The sequence below is a fragment of the Ylistrum balloti genome, unplaced genomic scaffold (genome assembly GCF_031769215.1).
Source record: "Ylistrum balloti isolate Yb309-2 unplaced genomic scaffold, AGI_CSIRO_Ybal_v1 Utg370828, whole genome shotgun sequence".
Classification (NCBI taxonomy): domain Eukaryota; kingdom Metazoa; phylum Mollusca; class Bivalvia; order Pectinida; family Pectinidae; genus Ylistrum; species Ylistrum balloti.
The window spans coordinates 986,641-1,008,138 of record NW_026782478.1 but is presented as its reverse complement, the minus strand read 5'-3'; the positions used below and the strand labels follow the sequence as shown (position 1 = coordinate 1,008,138).

General features: G+C 39.8%; 1 protein-coding gene across 1 annotated transcript; it reads right to left on the bottom strand.

Annotated features, from left to right (window-relative positions):
- Positions 1-1,067: 1,067 nt before the first annotated feature.
- Positions 1,068-17,670, bottom strand: LOC132558798 (coadhesin-like). The gene is made up of 12 exons (XM_060223403.1): positions 17,034-17,670; positions 8,403-8,539; positions 7,860-7,935; positions 7,438-7,584; positions 7,131-7,301; positions 5,057-5,227; positions 4,775-4,948; positions 3,968-4,144; positions 3,517-3,648; positions 2,685-2,756; positions 2,429-2,517; positions 1,068-2,134 (listed from the first exon to the last, which is right to left on the bottom strand). The coding sequence occupies exons 1-12, from the start codon at positions 17,104-17,106 to the stop codon at positions 2,096-2,098; spliced, it is 1,458 nt and encodes a 485-aa protein (XP_060079386.1). The 5' UTR covers positions 17,107-17,670; the 3' UTR covers positions 1,068-2,095.
- Between the last annotated feature and the right edge of the window lie 3,828 nt (positions 17,671-21,498).

Genomic DNA, 21,498 nt, shown 5'->3' with positions numbered 1-21,498 from the left:
TATTGCAACTGCCTTCATCCCGCCTTGTGCCTCCGAGAACAATTTAACATTTTCGACTTCTTCTCAAACCCCCTGATATGGTAGGATCAAATGTTCTTCATGAATGGAAGCATCTTAAGGTGCTTTAATTACCAAAATAAATCTCACATTTCTTCCTGGGAAGGAAGGGGTTTTTTATAGAAAAAATTCTGAGAAATAATGATGTTAAAGTCTATAGCGGTCTCCAGTCAGCCATTTTGTTTTCTTCAGCAGACAAAATTTAATGGGCAAGACTTGGGACCAATGGAGACAAACACTTAAAATTTGAGAAATATATTTCCTGTAATGATAGCAAACTTTTAAGTGTCAAAATCCAAGATGGCTGCCTATTGGCGATTTTGTTTCGCTGATCCGTGTCGAGGTCGAAATGGAACATAAGATCAAGCTTGTGAAGTCTAGGGTCTTGCTGGAGTTTCCATTTCAGATATGAATTGATGGAACGAGTCTTAAGAACTTTCATGCTTAACGTAACAGTTCAGGTTTCAACCTATGTTCATTTTAGACGGCTGAAATGAGAAATTCTGTGACAAATTTCAGGAATAGGATAGTCAACGGAAATGAATTTAAGCCTGTTTATCACACGGACGATTTTACACACGAACATGGTAGACAACTTCAGTTTTTACGTCAGAGTTGACGTCATGTTCAATTCATATATATATATATAGTCTTTTTTGTTAATTCGAAATGCAGTCTGTGAATGTGTAACGTCTGATGTCTATAAACAAGGTTTCACGTGTGATGTGGAAAATATTACATGGGGATATTCAATCATAGTAAGGCAATCTGGTATTAAATAGTGATAAGAAACTTCAACTGTAAGATTCAAAATGGCGACCGAACTCAGTATTTGATGAGCACAAATATGGAAGATTCATGTTAAATTTGAGGAAGAAATATATCCCTTCTGTAGTTCTCATGAAATTACGATGGTAAGTATTGTTTATGAACGAACGGTAATTTGAACAGCCCATAATCTAATGATTGGCTAAAAATGATTGTTAACCTACTTAAAGGAATAACACAAATTCAGGTTTTTAGTAATTTTATTTAAAAAAAGACGTCCACCAAGTACTTACTCTAGGTACAACACATTGGCAAGATAATCATCGCTACAGATACAATGGAAGTTGTATCAGCTTCAAAGTATGAACTGATAAAAGATCAATATATATGGTTACCTACAGAAATTGGGTTTTCCATATCCATTTTAATGACCGACAATAAAAGGTTAAAATTTTCCATTGTTCAAGCAAGTGGACCAATGATAATGTATTGTCTAATATCTAGTATTTTATTTCTTCTATAAAAACGATCTCAAAATACTAGGATTGTTATCATTCCTGTGAGGTGCATAAAATTATGAGATTAAACATTTTGTTTTATGTTACAAATATGTTTTGATGTGCGTAAAAATGTGAGTTGTCTCGGAATTTTAAGGTTCCACACTTTAGGAAAGGGTCTACATTTCAGTGTGTGACGACAAACAAGGAGTCTATAGATACAGACACATATGAAGAATATTTACACAACACTTAGTGACAATAAAAAACATGTATATAGTTTAAAATGAGATATACAACGGAATTTTTAAAGATATATTACTCTAGCGTAGAAACCTGAAATTTGATAAATCACAACTTTTTTTCATTTTAATGTTCATCTAAATGAACAAATGAGTGTCGGGTGTAAATAGTTTGTGACGATAGATCAACCAGCAGACGCTCTACGCGGTACACTGTATTTGTGACATGTACAGCCAAGAAATATCCACGACGTTCCGCCACAGGTCTCCCATACCATGTTTGTCCTGGAATGCTCATGTACAGTTGGACTCCATGGTGGAGAATTCGTCAAACAAACCAATGTCTTTTCTCTGTTTCGATAATGTCTTTGTATTCCACCTGTCCAGTTCTGATATAACCCCTCCACACAGAACACTTTTACGTCAGCATACCCACTGTGGTCGGTCCCACAGAGAAGGTACCGCGAGCGAACTAGACAGACAGAATAACGATTTCCTCGTGTATTAATCCGAATTTCCGTTAAAACGAATTCACAGTTCGTTCACAACATTCTTTTCTAGGTCATCTTCCTTCAAAAACAAACAAAAAATTGACATGATTCAACATTCGACTGGCTGCTTGACCAGGGATGGGGATATTGTAGGTATTCAACAGAAATCATTGCACAAACGAGGACCATTCAAAATACAACATTGAAGATGGATTAACATTGAATTACATGATGATACAGATTTCTAGAGCACACTTGACGGTCACAGCTGTATAAAACAGCATTGCAATTACCATTGTCTTTGTATTGTTCGAACTCTGGACAGACAAACACAGAAATACTCGTGGATTATAGTTAATCGGGATAAAGTTACCTGGTCACCGTTTGTTTTACTTCCATCTCCCGAACCAGTGATTGGAGTGAACAGATCGCCTCCTCCCTTCCCTCTCCGTCCGCCATCGCCTGGACAAAAACAAGGGATGTTTTATGTAAGTATAAAACTGCACATTATTTTTCACTAATATTCATGGTGATATCAAAATCTAACGAAATGGACGTATTTATTAGTATATTGTACCATCATCACGTGAACGGAATCACATGGACGTGATCTGATCCTTAAATCTTACCGTCTGGGAAAAACTCCGACAATCCTCTGCAGGGGGGAACATTGACACATTCTCGAACCTCAAAACTCTCACCTGTGAAATTGAAAAAAAAAAACAATCCTTTTCATCTTCATAACATGTTTATTTATTACTGTCGTAAAAAGGCTTTAAAACCACAGCTTATCCGAAAACCGGAAATTTGAAATAAATAAAAAGTTAAAATAGAGTATATTTAATAGTATAATTTATTCAACACGTCTCGCGCACAAAGAGTAATTAACTAGGATAGGGACTGAGACGTCGTATGATTCTATAACGTGGGTGGGCGACAGTATACATTATTCTGTAATGGTCGCGTGTCAGTGGGATAGTATGACATACACGGAAATAATTTTACACAAACCTTTTAATGCAGGAGTACTCTCTCTCTCTCTCTCTCTCTCTCTCTCTCTCTCTCTCTCTCTCTCTCATTCATTTTATTAAAGTCTTGAATACACTAGATCATCTCACAACGTCAGCTAACTAATAAGAGATTGCATGTAAAGAACATATCCATCCAAATTTATTTTAAAAGTACAGTACACCGAAAGAGGATCATTTTTATGACAATATTTTTCTACTCCCAGATTCAATTTTACCACTTTGGGTTCCGGAATATTAGTCAGAATCATGCTGATCTAAGACATAAGAGAAGAGTCGATAGGGCTCAAAATGATTCGGAATAAAAATTAATACATTCGACATAAAGCTAAAAATTTAAAGTCTAGAATCGTTTCTACCTAGCCAACTCATCCAGCCCAGTATTCTGCTTTCTCCACCCAAACACTCGTATCACGGTCACAACTTTCCCTACCTAAACAACCTTGTCCTCCTGTGTTAGGGGCGGGGCATTCACATTTCCGCTGTCGCACTTGCATGGAACTCAAGCCTGTGCACGTGGCCGTGCACGCAGACCACTCCAGCCAATCACACCAATTTCCCTGGACTGTATACAAGGGTAAAATATCAATTCAACTAATTATATATATATATATACTTACATTTAGGATAACATGATTTGCGATTTAAAAGTGTATTCATTAACTAGATGTTTTAATGAAATATGGAAAGATCTGCCTATCTATAGAATCAGTCGACGAAAGAATGAAAATAAAACAGTAAAATGTTGTTTATAAAGATTGACTATCCGGTCTAGAATGAATACGTTCAACTAGTCTCACACATTTAGCGAAATGAAATACCTTGTTTAGAAGATCACACGCTGTAAAACATGAAGATTTTAACACACGACGTGTTGTACTTACTGGGACAATTGATAGTGTTAACACACCTCTGCTCCTCTTTGGGTTGGCCCACACATGGTCTACCTCCGTATTTTGGGCGGGGACTTGTACAACTCCTGGACCGGATCTGTATTCCCTCCTGACACCGTGCAGCGCGACACCGACCAAAATCTGTCCACGATGACCATCCTCCGTTTCCTACAGAAAAACAACATTTTATTCACACCGAAATCGCTGATACTGCGAGACAGGCAATTTTCTCTCTCTCTCTGTTTTTTTTTTTTTTTAAATGTTAGTTGCGCACAGGGACCTGAGAGCTTGTCATATCATATAGATATATATCTTACTAATCTTGGTGTATGGCGGACAAGACTTGGTCAAAATTGAATTTTGGCGGAACCTCATTTATTGACCCTTAAACAATTGGAATACCTTCTTCACATCAACCCTTTCATCCAAGTTGTTTTCGTCTTCGAAATCCAAAGAAGCGGCTTTCGATTTTAATTTCTCTCTTCGCCTTTGGAATAAATCAGACCATACGCAAGGCCCGTGGTAATACCGCGGGTCTCCTTTTACTTTTTATCATAGAGATCACAGGTATGCTGTGTTCTGTAGCAGTTAAGTCTAGCTCATAATTGCCTTCGAGTTTGTTCAGACATTTTTATGGAGAGGATATCGAGAGCAAAATTCTGCATTTCGAAGATCACTGAGGTTCCAATCAAGAAGCTGTTTAAGTATGACTTCGTTTGGTATATAACAGCACAGAGGTTGTAAGTGCTGCAAACCATCCCGGTTTGTGTAAATTTAGGTTATATCAACTGTACATACTTGGGCACGGTCGGCCAGCATCACATCGAAGCACCTCCTCTCTCCTGCCCTGACATTTTCGGCCACCAAACAGGGGCCGAGGACTATTACATTCCCGGGTTCGCATCCTCTGTCCTACCCCACAAGTGACCGGACAATTATTCCAGGATCCCCAAAGTGACCAGCCTCCATGCTCTATAACAGAAAATATCAATATTTCAAAGACAGTCTTTTATATTTGTAAATACAGTGTTCATTACGCTATTCGAACTTGACCAATCAGATTTGCTGATTGAAACTCACGTGGACATTGTCGGTTGGTACATCTCCTTGAGTCTCTACCCGACCCCGGACAGGCCTTCCCCCCGTGACGCGGGGTCGGGTTGTCACACCGGCGTGTCCGTGTCATCGAGCCAGATCCACATGTTACACTGCACAGACTGTAATGGGACCACGCTCCCCAGTTTCCGTTAACTGTCAACAAGCAATATTTATTGTAAAATGACAGAAATGCTCAAAGTAAATGATTTAATTGCGAAGACCAGCAAATCAATATGAAAATGTGAGAACAAAAGATAAACATTCGATCACAAGGCATCGCAAACGATACCAATTCCCTCGCGATTTAACCTTGTCTTTATCACATCCATAAAGGAATGAAACCACTAGAGTGCTGGTCATTGATATGCATTTGAGGTTTAATCGAATTTCCTAAGGAATGAAACTACTGGAGTACTGACAAGATAAAAAAAAATAGTAACACTGACCTTGACCCTACCACCTTGAAACTTGATTTTTTGTGAGATATCAAAATCCTTTATAAGTGTCTGAAATTTTGATCGAGATTCCTTTACAAAGAAGCCGCTAGAGAGCAACCGTGATCTTCATCTTTACCCCGCAACCCTAGCCCAGCAGGAGGCTGGTCTAATATGAAAATTTTAACCATTTACGATGTCACGTGATCGACGATTTCAATTTCTTTAATCATTTGTGATCATTATGACGTCATACTTCCAGTAACATTTATGACGTCATGGAAAATAATTACGTCACGTGAAAAAATGCAGCTTCCGAGGAAATATATGTGTCGGTATCGTCACACGCTTGTGTTCTACACTAAAATCGCAATGAATGGTATCGTTATCCAAATTCATCATATGTGCGAGCCGAAGAAGTCGAAGGGCATGGATCCACGATGGTTCAAAGCCCGTCTGGATCTCTATAGTGAGATCTCTGAGACATCGATCGCGACCGTACCGTTCCGTGGAACTTCCGCCATAGACTTATGCCAGATACTTTTCATGACGTTTTGAAAGAAATCAAAGATCAACATAAAAGCGATTCGGCCAAACAAAACATCGATATGTCTGGCCAGCGGCGGTAACCAGAGACTGCCATATGAATGCAGACATAACACCGTTGAAAATCGAGATATGGACGAAAAATTACAGAAATTGCTAGAAAGAAGTCGTTTCCTGCTTAGAGCACAAAAGTCGTACTGGGGCAGTGTTCGAAAGGACACGAAATGTTACCTACAGAGCATTTTACATTGAAAACAGAACAGCAGAAAAGGACATTGTCAGATACGGACTCTGTTGATTCTCTGGAGCAAGACTGATGTAAATTTAAACTCACCAAGTTTACAGACACTAAAACAGTTTTTTTTCTTTGTTGAAATTCTACTGACAAACTTCTATAGTTCAAACCTAGAAAGGCTGACGACGTCCGTATTCAACAACAAATTGATTTTAAATGAAATTAAAATAAACCAGTAACTTCGATCACTTCACATTTTGTTCGAGTTTACTGAAATAAAATACCACTTCTTGGTTACCATGCAAGTATGACCCTAAGGTTGCTGACTGCGTTGACACAGCACAGCCACTTGGAGTGGTATGTATCAAACATAAGGACCTACCTCTGTACCACCGAAGATGTTACTATACTTGTATAACTGTAAGTATCTCGCCAGGAGAACACATGTTTATGAAAATTTAAAAGTACAGATTCTATCTCTTTTTTAATCAAAATATAATTTAACCAAAAGATTATGATAACCGACATCCCTCTCTGGCATGCACATTTAGGAGTTTCGCGGAAACAGCATTATTAGATATACATTTTCGAAATCCCACAAGTAGGTAGTGGCCATGTTAGGGATATAGGTAAAATTTTACACGCACATCTGTAATGTGTACTTCACAAATTCGTTAGGTTTTGAGAAGTAATTTTAGTTTATTTTTAGAAACATCACAGAAGCTCCAGGTTTCCAAAAACAGGAGATCGAAGTTTGAAGAAAAAATCCATGTAATTTGATTTGTTCTGTAGAAATAATGATAAAAAATGACTGTAAAAAGGTATCTGACGTCCAACTTACTTAAACACGGAGCCTCGTTACACTCTTGTTCCTCCCCGGCATCTCCGGGACAGTCCCGGCCCCCGTGGGTGGGAGGGGGGTAATTACACGTTCTCTCCCGCATCCTGGTCCCTCCTCCACAGCTCTTCGAACACGCAGTCCATCCAAACCATGGCCCCCAGTTACCGTCCACTACAAAAGAGACAGCTTGAAATGCTTCACCGATATAAGATTTAGTGTACTACCTCGGACCGATTCGAATACCATTCTAGATGTGTTCTGTTTCTGTGCTAACAGTAGACACTGAAAGTAGAACGTTTTGCAGTACCTGGACAGTAGAAGTTTAGCATGCACGGTTCCGAGTGTACATTGTTGAAGTGGTTCTTATCACAGTCGGTGCACATTCGATACCGTGATCTCCATCCGGCACCACATGAGGTACTACATTCTCCCCACTCACCCCAGTCTGGCATCGCTGGAAAAAAAAACTTTTTTATTGGATTTGGCATTATTCCTACACATTTTAGTACCGGTTGTAACAGTTATGACATTTTCTCTTAAAATTTCATTTAAAAACAAAACTGCCAGAAGAAAGTGCAGTTATAGGGCTGTAAACTGTAAAATTAGATCAACATCGATTAGATTGTATGTTATATTTTGACATAGTCACATGTCGTACATTAGTACACATGTCTTGTTTTGTTTTCTGTATGAAATGGACACTGTTGTGGTGTTTGTTGTCATACGTACGAGTAGTGACCGGCGTAGTTGTGGTGAGTAAAATCGTACAGGGAGTACACTTGTACCGATTCTTTCCAATCTTTTTCTGAAAAACAAAACAGGAAACTTAATTACTGTCAACAGGCCCATCCCGCCCTTTCAACCCTCACAGAAAATATTCATATATAATCTGGGGCGACATTTTCTTCATCTGAATGTATCCTCTTTTTTTTTTAAATCATTTAAAAATCATATTTCAACATCAAAGCCATCCATTATTACACATTAGTATGGCGATAATGTTGAATGATATGTACATTGTGTTAGAACATATCAAAAGATGGCATTATCAAGCATTTTGTTGGAAATGAAGACGTACTGAAAACAGGTGTTTTAACGTTAATTTAAATACCATTCAATCAACTTTAGGCACCCGACTTTTATCCCCGATCACAGATTAAGTATTGCGCAATGTTGTTTATCGTTTTGCAATCTTTAAACAGCCTTTTGGTGGTGTGTTTAAATATAACTTTCTCTCTTCAACATCTCACAGAAGATAATTGGGAAACTAACTATTCTCGTGGCGAACCCTTGTCCCCTTTTTGCGCAACATTTTTCAGGTGAACCATACTTCCGCTTATTTTTCATTGGTCCTTTACAAAACTCCTTCCGTCTGCCCTTTCTGTGCTTCCGGAAACACTGAAAACTCCCTGAAACAGGAAAATCTATAATTAGTTTCTTTATGAAAGATACACAATATATATATATATATGGAATTTTATTATCATTCACATTAATATTTCCAACACACTTTATTTCATTTGCAGATAAAATTCTGGACTGAAATAAGAGTTATAAGATATATAGGAGATTTCTTGACACCATACTAAACGACTGTGCATTGTTTAAGAAAGGGTTAACAGGACATCTTTGTGTTCACTCTCGTGGACATTGCTAACTAGTAACGTATACAGACAAACTAGTCATGCTCAAATGAGGCTTTGTACACACATCACAGAAAATGTTTTAAATCAACATTACTAGGAAGGAAAACAGGAAAAGATATGCTTGCTATTTTCAATTTGAACAGATGTCTCACATACTTGTGTCCACTGTCTGTGCGGTGGCACTACAGTGTATGTCCAATGTCAGAACAATGACCTTCCAGGATTTACAAAATGTGGCATAAACAAGAAATAAGGAAATCAAACTATATTTTTTCTAAAAGAAAATACAGTGTGAAAGTACTTAACTTTATTCAAATCGTAATAAAACCATCCAATTTTAATCGGTCGAAAAGTGAGAGTGGATCTCCCTACAGACATAAAACAGCCGGAATGTGAGAGTGGATCTCCCTACAGACATAAAACAGCCGGAATGTGAGAGTGGATCTCCCTACAGACATAAAACAGCCGGAATGTGAGAGTGGATCTCCCTACAGACATCAAACAGCCGGAATGTGAGAGTGGATCTCCCTACAGACATAAAACAGCCGGAATGTGAGAGTGGATCTCCCTACAGACATCAAACAGCCGGAATGTGAGAGTGGATCTCCCTACAGACATCAAACAAAACAGCCGGAATGTGAGAGTGGATCTCCCTACAGACATAAAACAGCCGGAATGTGAGAGTGGATCACCCTACAGACATAAAACAGCCGGAATGTGAGAGTGGATCTCCCTACAGACATAAAACAGCCGGAATGTGAGAGTGGATCTCCCTACAGACATAAAACAAAACAGCCGGAATGTGAGAGTGGATCTCCCTACAGACATAAAACAAAACAGCCGGAATGTGAGAGTGGATCTCCCTACAGACATAAAACAGCCGGAATGTGAGAGTGGATCTCCCTACAGACATAAAACAAGACATAAACAAAACAGCCGGAATGTGAGAGTGGATCTCCCTACAGACATAAAACAAAACAGCCGGAATGTGAGAGTGGATCTCCCTACATACATAAAACAAAACAGCCGGAATGTGAGAGTGGATCTCCCTACAGACATAAAACAAAACAGCCGGAATGTGAGAGTGGATCACCCTACAGACATAAAACAGCCGGAATGTGAGAGTGGATCTCCCTACAGACATAAAACAAAACAGCCGGAATGTGAGAGTGGATCTCCCTACAGACATAAAACAAAACAGCCGGAATGTGAGAGTGGATCTCCCTACAGACATAACACAAAACAGCCGGAATGTGAGAGTGGATCTCCCTACAGACATAAAACAAAACAGCCGTAATGTGAGAGTGGATCTCCCTACAGACATCAAACAAAACAGTCGGAATGTGAGAGTGGATCTCCCTACAGACATAAAACAAAACAGCCGGAATGTGAGAGTGGATCTCACTACAGACATAAAACAAAACAGCATGTGAAGTGGATCTCCCTACAAAAAAACAAAAGAGTGGATCCGGAATGTGAGAGTGGATCTCCCTACAGACATAAAACAAAACAGCCGGAATGTGAGAGTGGATCTCCCTACAGACATAAAACAAAACAGCCGGAATGTGAGAGTGGATCTCCCTACAGACATCAAACAAAACAGCCGGAATGTGAGAGTGGATCTCCCTACAGACATAAAACAAAACAGCCGGAATGTGAGAGTGGATCTCCCTACAGACATAAAACAAAACAGCCGGAATGTGAGAGTGGATCTCCCTACAGACATAAAACAAAACAGCCGGAATGTGAGAGTGGATCTCCCTACAGACATAAAACAGCCGGAATGTGAGAGTGGATCTCCCTACAGACATAAAACAAAACAGCCGGAATGTGAGAGTGGATCTCCCTTCAGACATAAAACAGCCGGAATGTGAGAGTGGATCTCCCTACAGACATAAAACAGCCGGAATGTGAGAGTGGATCTCCCTACAGACATAAAACAGCCGGAATGTGAGAGTGGATCTCCCTACAGACATAAAACAGCCGGAATGTGAGAGTGGACAGCCGGAATGTGATAGTTGATCTCCCTACAGACATAAAACAAAACAGCCGGAATGTGAGAGTGGATCTCCCTACAGACATAAAACAAAACAGCCGGAATGTGAGAGTGGATCTCCCTACAGACATAAAACAGCTGGAATGTGAGAGTGGATCTCCCTACAGACATAAAACAGCCGGAATGTGAGAGTGGATCACCCTACAGACATCAAACAAAACAACCGGAATGTGAGAGTGGATCACCCTACAGACATCAAACAAAACAGCCGGAATGTGAGAGTGGATCTCCCTACAGACATAAAGCAGCCGGAATATGAGAGTGGATCTCCCTACAGACATAAAACAGCCGGAGTGTGAGAGTGGATCTCCCTACAGACATCAAACAAAACAGCCGGAATGTGAGAGTGGATCTCCCTACAGACATAAAACAAAACAGCCGGAATGTGAAAAGGGGCAAATACTCTTCCAATAATGCTTCGTAAGGAAACAGTAATATCTGTTTCGTGATATAGAAACCTTTGAAAGAGATCTCCAGATAAATAGAAGCTTACGATAAGCTAACAATACGTCGTGTCAAACTTGTCTACATAGCAGTACCGGTATGGGTGAGGACGTACTGACATGACCTGTCTGTTAACAGGTATATGTTAGTATGTAAATTACGTCTACATAATCTGCAGGTTTAAAATAATTTTAACCACAGGAAAACACATCCTGGACATCAGAGGATAGCCACAAATTACTAAATAAATTACAGTTGGATAGGAAGGACTTTCCACAGCCTTTCCTACCTAAATCAACAATTCAGCGATTGAAACTTGACACCGATGTCTTGTCTTTTTTTCACGTTTTTATCTTAGTTTTTCATCATATTCTGTGGTTAGTTTTTCAGACGAGTCTCACTTAATCCAGTCTTTTAGGTACGAAACTCGACACACAAGTACGAATATGAAACCTGGTCATTATTTTGACATGTATGATTTCTTGGCGAACTTTCCTCAGCAGGCCATGATAGCCTGATGTATGTGTATAGCTTTTATAAGGATACAATATTTTTTCCTTTTTTCATGAATAGTTAAACTAAATCACATTATACCTCAGATATTACGGCAGTGAAATAAACATTTATCTTTCGATTTTAGATCAATAATCTTACTTATAGTGTATCATTACGTCATTTTAGTGCTATATCTAAAATGTTATTTTTCAGGTTTTATCAGCAAAATGATATAACATTATTATTATATTAATGTTAATATAATATATTATAAAATTATAAAAGGAGTTAAGATATCTTTCTGAAATTCCTTAAAACGGTTTTTTTTTCGTTTATATACGATTACTATTGTTCTTACTCATTTTTTCCAAAGATCTTTAGTAAAACACAAATTTATCTATTGTAATACGATCTTACACTGCAGGTCGGTAGGTACATAGGACTTATATTAATCATTTAAAAAAATTCATTTGCGGTTTGAAATGCCGACATTTTTTATAAACAAACTCGTGCACCCGTTAGGACAGTAATTGAGTGCACCTGTTTTGCTCACGATACCTTCACCCCAGGCCCTTTGTCATTCCACATTTTCCCATGTACGTTCTACTAAACATCTGAGATTGGTCAGGGACGATGTAAAATTGCCATTCTGAATATTTTTATATACGGTCAAAAAATGTCGTTTTAAGTGTTTTTTTTCTCATAAAAAGCGAATGTAAACAAAACTAAAGTTTCAAACAATGGCATCCGACCAAAATGTTCCGTTTTACTGTTGTGGACAGAGACTATATTCATCGCCTTCCGCTTTACTGCTGTAGATAGAAATGCCTTTCGTTTTACTACTGTAGCTAGAAATTATACTTACCGTCTTCCGTCTTATTTTTGTGAAAAAATATCATAATTACCGACTTCCATTTAACTGTTTAACTGTTAACTGTTGTGAAATCGCCCCCCCCCCCCCCCCCCCCCCCCCATTTAACTGTTTAACTGTTAACTGTTCAGTGTTGTGAAATCGTCCCCCCCCCCCCCCCCCCTTTGGAGGTGAGATAGGTGGACCTTAATCCGAGAGGTAGATGGTTATGTAAGCAAACACGAGCAGTTGGAATGATAACATTTCTCTTACCATGCTGGCTTTACTTGGTACTCGTATGTGTGACGTCATTGGTTACCGTGACGTCATTTGATTGTCCTGACAGGAAAATTTCCCCGTCTCAACCCTAGGTGAGACAAGGACACCGGTAAAAAGTGTGGATTTACTTGTATAGGGTAAATATTTCGTCATTCTAGGACTCGTTAGTGATTCTAAGGGCCTTGAAATGTTTGATGCTACTGAGGAAAATCAAAACTAATGAAGGAAATGTCAGAATTTAGATGCGGAGGTACCTTAACCCTTGCCCCATCATTCGATAAATTTTCAAAGAACGTCGAGTAAATATTTATGGTCTGAACCGTGCTAGTATCCGATACCAGCCTGAAATATTCTCCAGCCTTCCCGCTAGACATGGACATACTTTAGACAGCTTTATTGCCATGGGGAAAGTAATTTTGATGGCTTATACAGGAACCATGTGTCTATTTCACACTTATTTTGCGTGGAAATGAAACTGGCATCATTCTCCACCATGTGGATCTTTTACAATGGCGGGACAGTCTAGCTATACCACTCCACGGACACTCACTAGAATGTGCTGTCTTATTGAGAATGTCAGGAAAGCGGTGTGATATCGATAAAAAGTGGATTGGTTTGATACACGAGGGATGTCCGTCCGTTATAACGGTCTGTATAGCTATCTCCTAGACGATACTCCGCCAACGTGGCTGGTTGTCACTCAAAGCAAAACACACGGGAATTAGACTAAGAAGAATAATGATTTTGTACAAATTTAGAATTATGTAGACAAACAACAATCACCTTTTGGTATGGTTTTAATGTTATTAGAAATTCGTATTGCCAAATATCCTTAACTTTTAAAACTTGAAATTCATATTCCCGTATCTTTAACTTTTATTCGAACGCAAAACCAAAACCCTGTATCAACTGTCCCTTTGTCATCACAACCGTTCACATTGGTTTACATTACGTAATTGCATGCAACACCCAACTTTCGCTCAACACGGCATCTTAGTCAGATGTAGTTTAAATCCACTCCTAATGCGATGGGATGGAATGTCTGACATTTCTATCCGTGTCTATCATGTAAACCGTGTGCAGTAGCTGCTGGTTAAGAATGTGAACGAAGTGGGTTTGTTTAATAGACATTCATTTCATATTCATAAATAGCAAATAGTAGACTGTTCGATATTGTATGGGAATATCTTAAACATTCAAAAATCAAAATATGAATTCAATTATTATAACTTGGCGTGAACCAGACAGAATTCTCAAACAATCGAATTTGATCTGGTTTGTTTCCGTGCATGGAAATCATTTTTACGCTGACTCACAACTGAACGTCCCAGTCGCGTGATACATACATGTATCTCATGTAATGCACATGTGTTTAACTCGGCAAATGTCCATCATGCGCCATTCTTGGTGTTAATCCCCAGGGTGAAAACTTTTTTTTCTATATTTTACAAGGAATTCTAATAAATGACAAGAATCATAGCTCTTCTAGAGATTTCTGCTAATCAAAATCGATTATGGGCCCTAGCTATTGCAGCCATCAAAGTGAAATACAGGCCATCGATATTGATTACTGCGGTGTAAACACTCCACTTGTGATTCAAAAGAGAGCGTACAGGTTACACCAGTCACTGGCCGTTTGACAAAATGTGAGACCAATATTTACTGACTCCTAAATGATGTGGTAATTCCAGTGTGGCTGGTCCTATAAGCGTTATGAACGAGAACACTTGTTAAGCATTATGTGACAATGATTCTCAACTCTGTGTTGATGTCTGTAGCAGCCCAGACACGACGTGCAGACAGTGTTTGTGATTATGACGTAATAAACGGTAACAAATAACTCGAAACATCTTCTCCCCAGCAGGACATATCATTTCTTGTCTATCTTGGAAGTCAAGAGGTAGACGGTGCTGTTCCTCCGCTGTCGAACTGATATTTTAATCCAACCAATGGAAGTGGTATTATGGGTTCTCTAAAACTTAACAGTTAGGTATGGTCATTTTTCTTCTACTTTGTTAGCGGCGTACATCACAAGGGTTTGGCACAAATTCTCGTGTAAAATCCCTGTGGCTTTTATACCACATTTATCCATTAAGAAACTTAATTTTTGTAGTAAGTAGACTAACTTCCAAAACACCATGACGAGTGGTCAGATAGGACACTGAAAAATGCAATCACGTGCAGGGAAATAGCGCTCTACACGTGAAATGAGAGAGTCTTACTCGCGTCGCATGGCAGTTTATGCTTAAAGGGTAGTAAAAAAATCTTGTAAATATCTTCAGAACATCAAGGCGAACATCACTTTCAGATAACTTTAAGCATGAAAAAAGTCATTTTGTATCAGTATCAGTTGTCAAGAATCATTACTATTTGAGGCAAATGAAAATGAAACTAAACGGTACCTTTACATTTCAAAAAATAATTTGCTGTAACAGTGTTTAGGAAATCCGTGCCATTGCAAGTTTATCTGGTCTCTCTCTATATATAAAGTATATATAAATAAGTCACCTTCGTTACCCATATCCTGTTAAGTACACCTAGTCAGTTACACACATTAACAATCTTTTGTCGTCGCGGTACCTGAACATCAACTACTCCTTGTCTACCGCCATCACGAAATTTATAAAACAGACTTTTATTGTTGTGGTAGATCTATCCATGACGTCAAAGTGTTCCGTGTACATTAAATGATGGTATCACTTTCATAGGAATACTATATTAGCAGATAGCTCTGTCGTTTCTATATGGTTATACTGAGATCGGACCAGGTACCGGGATGATGATGACGAAGATGATGATTGTGATGATGACAATGATGATGGTGATGATGGTGGTGGTGGTGGTGGGGGTGATGATGAATATGATGATGTTGGCGGTGGTGATGGTGGTGGTGGTGGGGGTGATGATGAATATGGTGGTGGTGGTGGTGGTGGTGAATATGATGATGATGTTGGCGGTGGTGATGGTGGTGGTGTTGGTGGTGAATATGATGATGATGTTGGCGGTGGTGATGGTGGTGGTGTTGGTGGTGGTGGTGGTGGTAGTGATGATGGTGAAGAAGGGGATGATGATGGTGGTGATGATGATTGATGATGATGATGATGATGACAATGATGATGGTGGTGGTGATGATGGTGGTGGTGGTGGTGGTGGTGAAGATGATGATGATGATGGTGGTGGTGGTGGTGGTGGTGGTGGTGGTGATGATGATGATGATGATGATGATGATGTGGTGGTGGTGGTGGTGGTGGTGGTGGTGATGATGATGATGATGATGATGATGATGATGATGATGATGATGATGATGATGATGATGGTGGTGGTGGTGGTGGTGGTGGTGGTGGTGGAATAATAAGAGTTGTGGGGGAGGGTTATATCTTCACTTTTCCACTAATTCAATGATAAGTGATCGTGTTCTCTTATCCTTCCACTACTCTATACCTTCATTTCTTCAACACTCATCTCCTTCATTATAATAGACCACACACTCCCCTTTACACTATCATTACGCAACAACTGTCGTTTTCTTTACCTCCCATCTTTATCTTACATAACCCTAATATTTCAAATCGAACAACACTTATGAACCCTTCCTTTAACCCTTGCCCCAACTCTGAGTACCCCTCCCCTTATCCTAACTCTGGGTACCCCTCCCTTTATGCTAACTCTGAGTACCCCTCCCCTTATCCAAACTATGAGTACCCCTCCCCTTATCCTAACTCTGGGTACCCCTCCCCTTATCCTTACTCTGAGCACCCCTTCCTTTATCCTAACTCTGAGCACTCCTCTCCTTATCCTAACACTGAGCACCCCTCCCCTTATCATAAACCAACCTGAACTCCCCCTCCTGACACTTTTCCACATTTTGAACCCCCTCCCCAACTCTGAACCACTCTCTCCTGATCTGAACCTCCTGCGTATGGGTTCCTCTACATATTTATATTTACAAACGTATCAACCTCCCTGGGTAGTAAACACAAGGCCCGCCTCCACTCCACAACCCCAACTCTAAAGTTTCATCGGTCCGTCAAATTGACCAACGTCCGGTGTTGGGACCAGAGCAAATTAAGACTACCTCGAACTCTACACTCTTTCATGTCTAGACATATAATTGTGTAAAAAAAATCACTTACCTTCCACGAGTATTAACTCCATAATAATAACAATTAAAATCACAGTTATGATATGAATGTTTGTAAACTGCATTGTTGGTTAAATAGATAACGTGGACGGTATACAGCTGCTAGCCACAGCAGGAAATCTGTTCACCACAAACACTGTTAACGATTCCGCTGACGGCTCCAGAGATGTCGATTGACCTGTGGCTATTTCATAAACTGATCCTCATTAACGGAGCCGGTAATTTGTAGTAAACAGAACGCCTCCGCGATCTTTGTCCACACCCGTGCTTACAGCTGTAGCTACCGGGGGTGGAGTTTAGTCAGAGCAGGCTATCTGTTGTCAAAGATCGGTCACCCGGTTCACTTATATATATCAGGCTACACACATTTCTCTGTCGTATGAATGTATCTTGTCGGTAACTCGTCTTTACTCGACATTAATTGGTCTAGAACCGATATTGCTTATATCGTTGTCCGTTTCAATTTGTTGATTTTTAACATGCGATGCGGATTTCCGTCATGATATTATGTTCCACTGGTACATTTTTGACATTTTCAAACTTTCCTTATCGATTCGATTTGATCTTGAAAATTATGGATTATGTATGAAATATATCTAATATTTCTTTGCAGCAGGCGATACTGAACAATGATCTACAGTATTACTACCATTCGCGGTTTGTCGAAAATCGATTCCCGCGGAGCGGTGCTACTAATCGCATAACTACAAAGTCATATTTGGCCTGCGTGTGTTAATGACCCTGGAGATCACAACCTGTTTTATGTAATCACACAGTACGACATCAGTCCATCCATATCAATTAGGGTTTGGTACATAGTAGGTAAACTGACCACAAATGGGGTATAAACCTAAATAACATTATCAGCTCCTACGTCCCGAGGGATCTCGTAGAAAAGCTGCAATTCGAGAGACTAACATCAACAACATCGTCAAAATCGAACTTACTTCGTCTGTGAGAGATCGGACCATATCAGAGGGTTTACTCAAACCAAATGGTTAGTTGTAAATCATTTGTTGAAATTATTTACAAAGTTTAGGGAAAAAATACACTGAAAAAACAGACAAACAAACAAACAAAATATGAACTATGAATCCACCAGTAAACTGCCCTGTCACTTTTTGGTATTTTTGAGCAAACCGTCGTCACAGTCACCGCATCTAAGTTAGCGTCGACAATCATTACATCACCATTCAACGAGAACTTTATTCTTCACACGTGTGTCCACAGAATATCAAGAAAATGGTAAAGTTTCTCATTAGAAACATCTTTTTATCATTCGATGTTTGTATGTGTGGGGGTTTGTAATTATCCCCTCTCAAATTTAGAGAACATGACATTACTAATTCCTTCCTTTGTGTTGTTGTCCCCAATATTTTCAATGGTCTCTGTGTAAATTTTTCCTCTGTTCATATATTTCTCCACTTCACATGTATCGGGTTTGAGTTTGAAGTAAGACCTGTTAACTTGTGAATATTTTCTTCTCATTTTCATCAATTTATAACTTGTTTAAATATAGTGTGGTATAACGTGGTAAATATACATAGTGTGTTATAACATGGTAAATGTACATAGTGTGGTATGACGTGGTAAATATACATAGTGTGGTATCACGTGGTAAATATACATAGTGTGGTATAACGTGGTAAATATACATAGTGTGGTATCACGTGGTAAATATACATAGTGTGGTATCACGTGGTAAATATACATAGTGTGGTATCACATGGTAAATATACATAGTGTGGTATAACATGGTAAATATACATAGTGTGGTATCACATTGTACATATACATAGTGTGGTATAACATTGTAAATATACATAGTGTGGTATAACATGGTAAATATACATAGTGTGGGATAACATGGTAAATATACATAGTGTGGTATCACATTGTAAATATACATAGTGTGGGATAACATGGTAAATATACATAGTGTGGTATCACATTGTACATATACATAGTGTGGTATAACATGGTAAATATACATAGTGTGGTATAACACGGTAAATATACATAGTGCGGTATCACGTGGTAAATATACATAGTGTGGTATCACGTGGTAAATATACATAGTGTGGTATCACATGGTAAATATAGATAGTGTGGTATCACATGGTAAATATCCACAGTGTGGTATCAGGTGGTAAATATACATAGTGTGGTATAACATGGTAAATATACATAGTGTGGTATCACATGGTAAATATACATAGTGTGGTATAACGTGGTAAATATACATAGTGTGGTATCACATGGTAAATATACACAGTGTGGTATAACACGGTAAATATACATAGTGTGGTATCACATTGTACATATACATAGTGTGGTACAACATGGTAAATATACATAGTGTGGTATCACGTGGTAAATATACATAGTGCGGTATAACACGGTAAATATACATAGTGTGGTATCACGTGGTAAATATACATATTGTGGTATCACATGGTAAATATACATAGTGTGGTATCACGTGGTAAATATACATATTGTGGTATCACGTGGTAAATATACATAGTGTGGTATAACATGGTAAATATACATAGTGTGGTATAACATCGCAAATATACATAGTGTGGTATAACACGGTAAATATACACAGTGTGGTATCACGTGGTAAATATACATAGTGCGGTATCACGTGGTAAATATACCTAGTGTGGTATAACATCGCAAATATACATAGTGTGGTGTAACACGGTAAATATACAAAGTGTGGTATAACACGGTAAATATACTATATGCGGTAGTACACAGTAGCGGACTGTAATGTTGCAGTGAGATGACGTAACGACGCATTAACATGATAACATTAATTACGGTGATGTTTGTATCATGTCACTGTGGCCGAAAGAAAACGTCCATCATCACCCACTATCGTTCCAACATTCCATCCCTACACTTCCACGAAACTTGAAAGAAACACGTGTTTCTATTTATTAACACAACACCAGGCATTGGGTGACATATAAGTTCTGATAACAGACAGTCCCTCTCCCTAAAATGATAGATTATCAGACAAGAAACATGCACAATTATGTAGTGTATGAGAGTACAAGTGACCGTGAATTTGGGGGAGAGATTAGTCTGAATAAGAGAGGTTGATACAAGTGACCGTGAAGATGGGGAGAGGTTGGTTATGAGGAGATGGAAGAGAGGTTGGTTTGTGAGGAGATGGGGAGAGGTTGGTGTCTGGGGATGAGTTGGGGAGAGGTTGGTTTGTGAGGAGATGGGGAGAGGTTGGTTTGTGAGGAGATGGGGAGAGGTTGGTTTGTGAGGAGATGGGGAGAGGTTGGTATGTGAGGAGATGGGGAGAGGTTGGTTTGTGAGGAGATGGGGAGGGGTTGGTATGTGAGGAGATGGGGAGAGGTTGGTTTGTGAGGAGATGGGGAGATGTTGGTTTGTGAGGAGATGGGGAGAGGTTGGTATGTGAGGAGATGGGGAGAGGTTGGTATGTGAGGAGATGGGGAGAGGTTGGTATGTGAGGAGATGGGGAGAGGTTGGTTTGTGAGGAGATGGGGAGATGTTGGTTTGTGAGATGGGGAGAGGTTGGTATGCGAGGAGATGGGGAGAGGTTGGTTTGTGGGGAGATGGGGAGGGGTTGGTATGCGAGGAGATGGGGAGGGGTTGGTATGTGAGGAGATGGGGAGAGGTTGGTTTGTGAGGAGATGGGGAGAGGTTGGTTTGTGAGGAGATGGGGAGAGGTTGGTTTGTGAGGAGATGGGGAGAGGTTGGTTTGTTTGTGAGGAGATGGGGAGAGGTTGGTTTGTGAGGAGATGGGGAGAGGTTGGTTTGTGTGGAGATGGGGAGAGGTTGGTTTGTGAGGAGATGGGGAGAGGTTGGTTTGTGAGGAGATGGGATAAGGTTGGTTGACAAGATGGGGAGATGTTGGTTTCTCAGGAGATGGGGAGATGTTGGTTTGTGAGGAGATAGGAAGAGGTTGGTATGTGAGGAGATGGGGAGAGGTTGGTTTGTGGGGAGGTTGAGATGGGGAGAGGTTGGTTTGGGAGGTGATGGGGAGAGGTTGGTTTGTGGGGAGAGGTTGGTTTGTGAGGAGATGATGGGAGAGGTTGGTTTGTGGGAGAGGTTGGTTGTGAGGAGATTGGTTTGTGAGGAGATGGGGAGAGGTTGGTTTGTGAGGAGATGGGGAGAGGTTGGTTTGTGAGGAGATGGGGAGAGGTTGGTTTGTGAGGAGATGGGGCGAGGTTGGTTTGTGAGGAGATGGGGAGAGGTTGGTTTGTGAGGAGATGGGGAGAGGTTGGTTTGTGAGGAGATGGGGAGAGGTTGGTTTGTGAGGAGATGGGGAGAGGTTTGTTTGTGAGGAGATGGGGAGAGGTTGGTTTGTGAGGAGATGGGGAGTGGTTGGTTTGTGAGGAGATGGGGAGAGGTTGGTTTTTGAGGAGATGGGGAGAGGTTGGTTGGTGAGATGGGGAGAGGTTGGTTTGTGA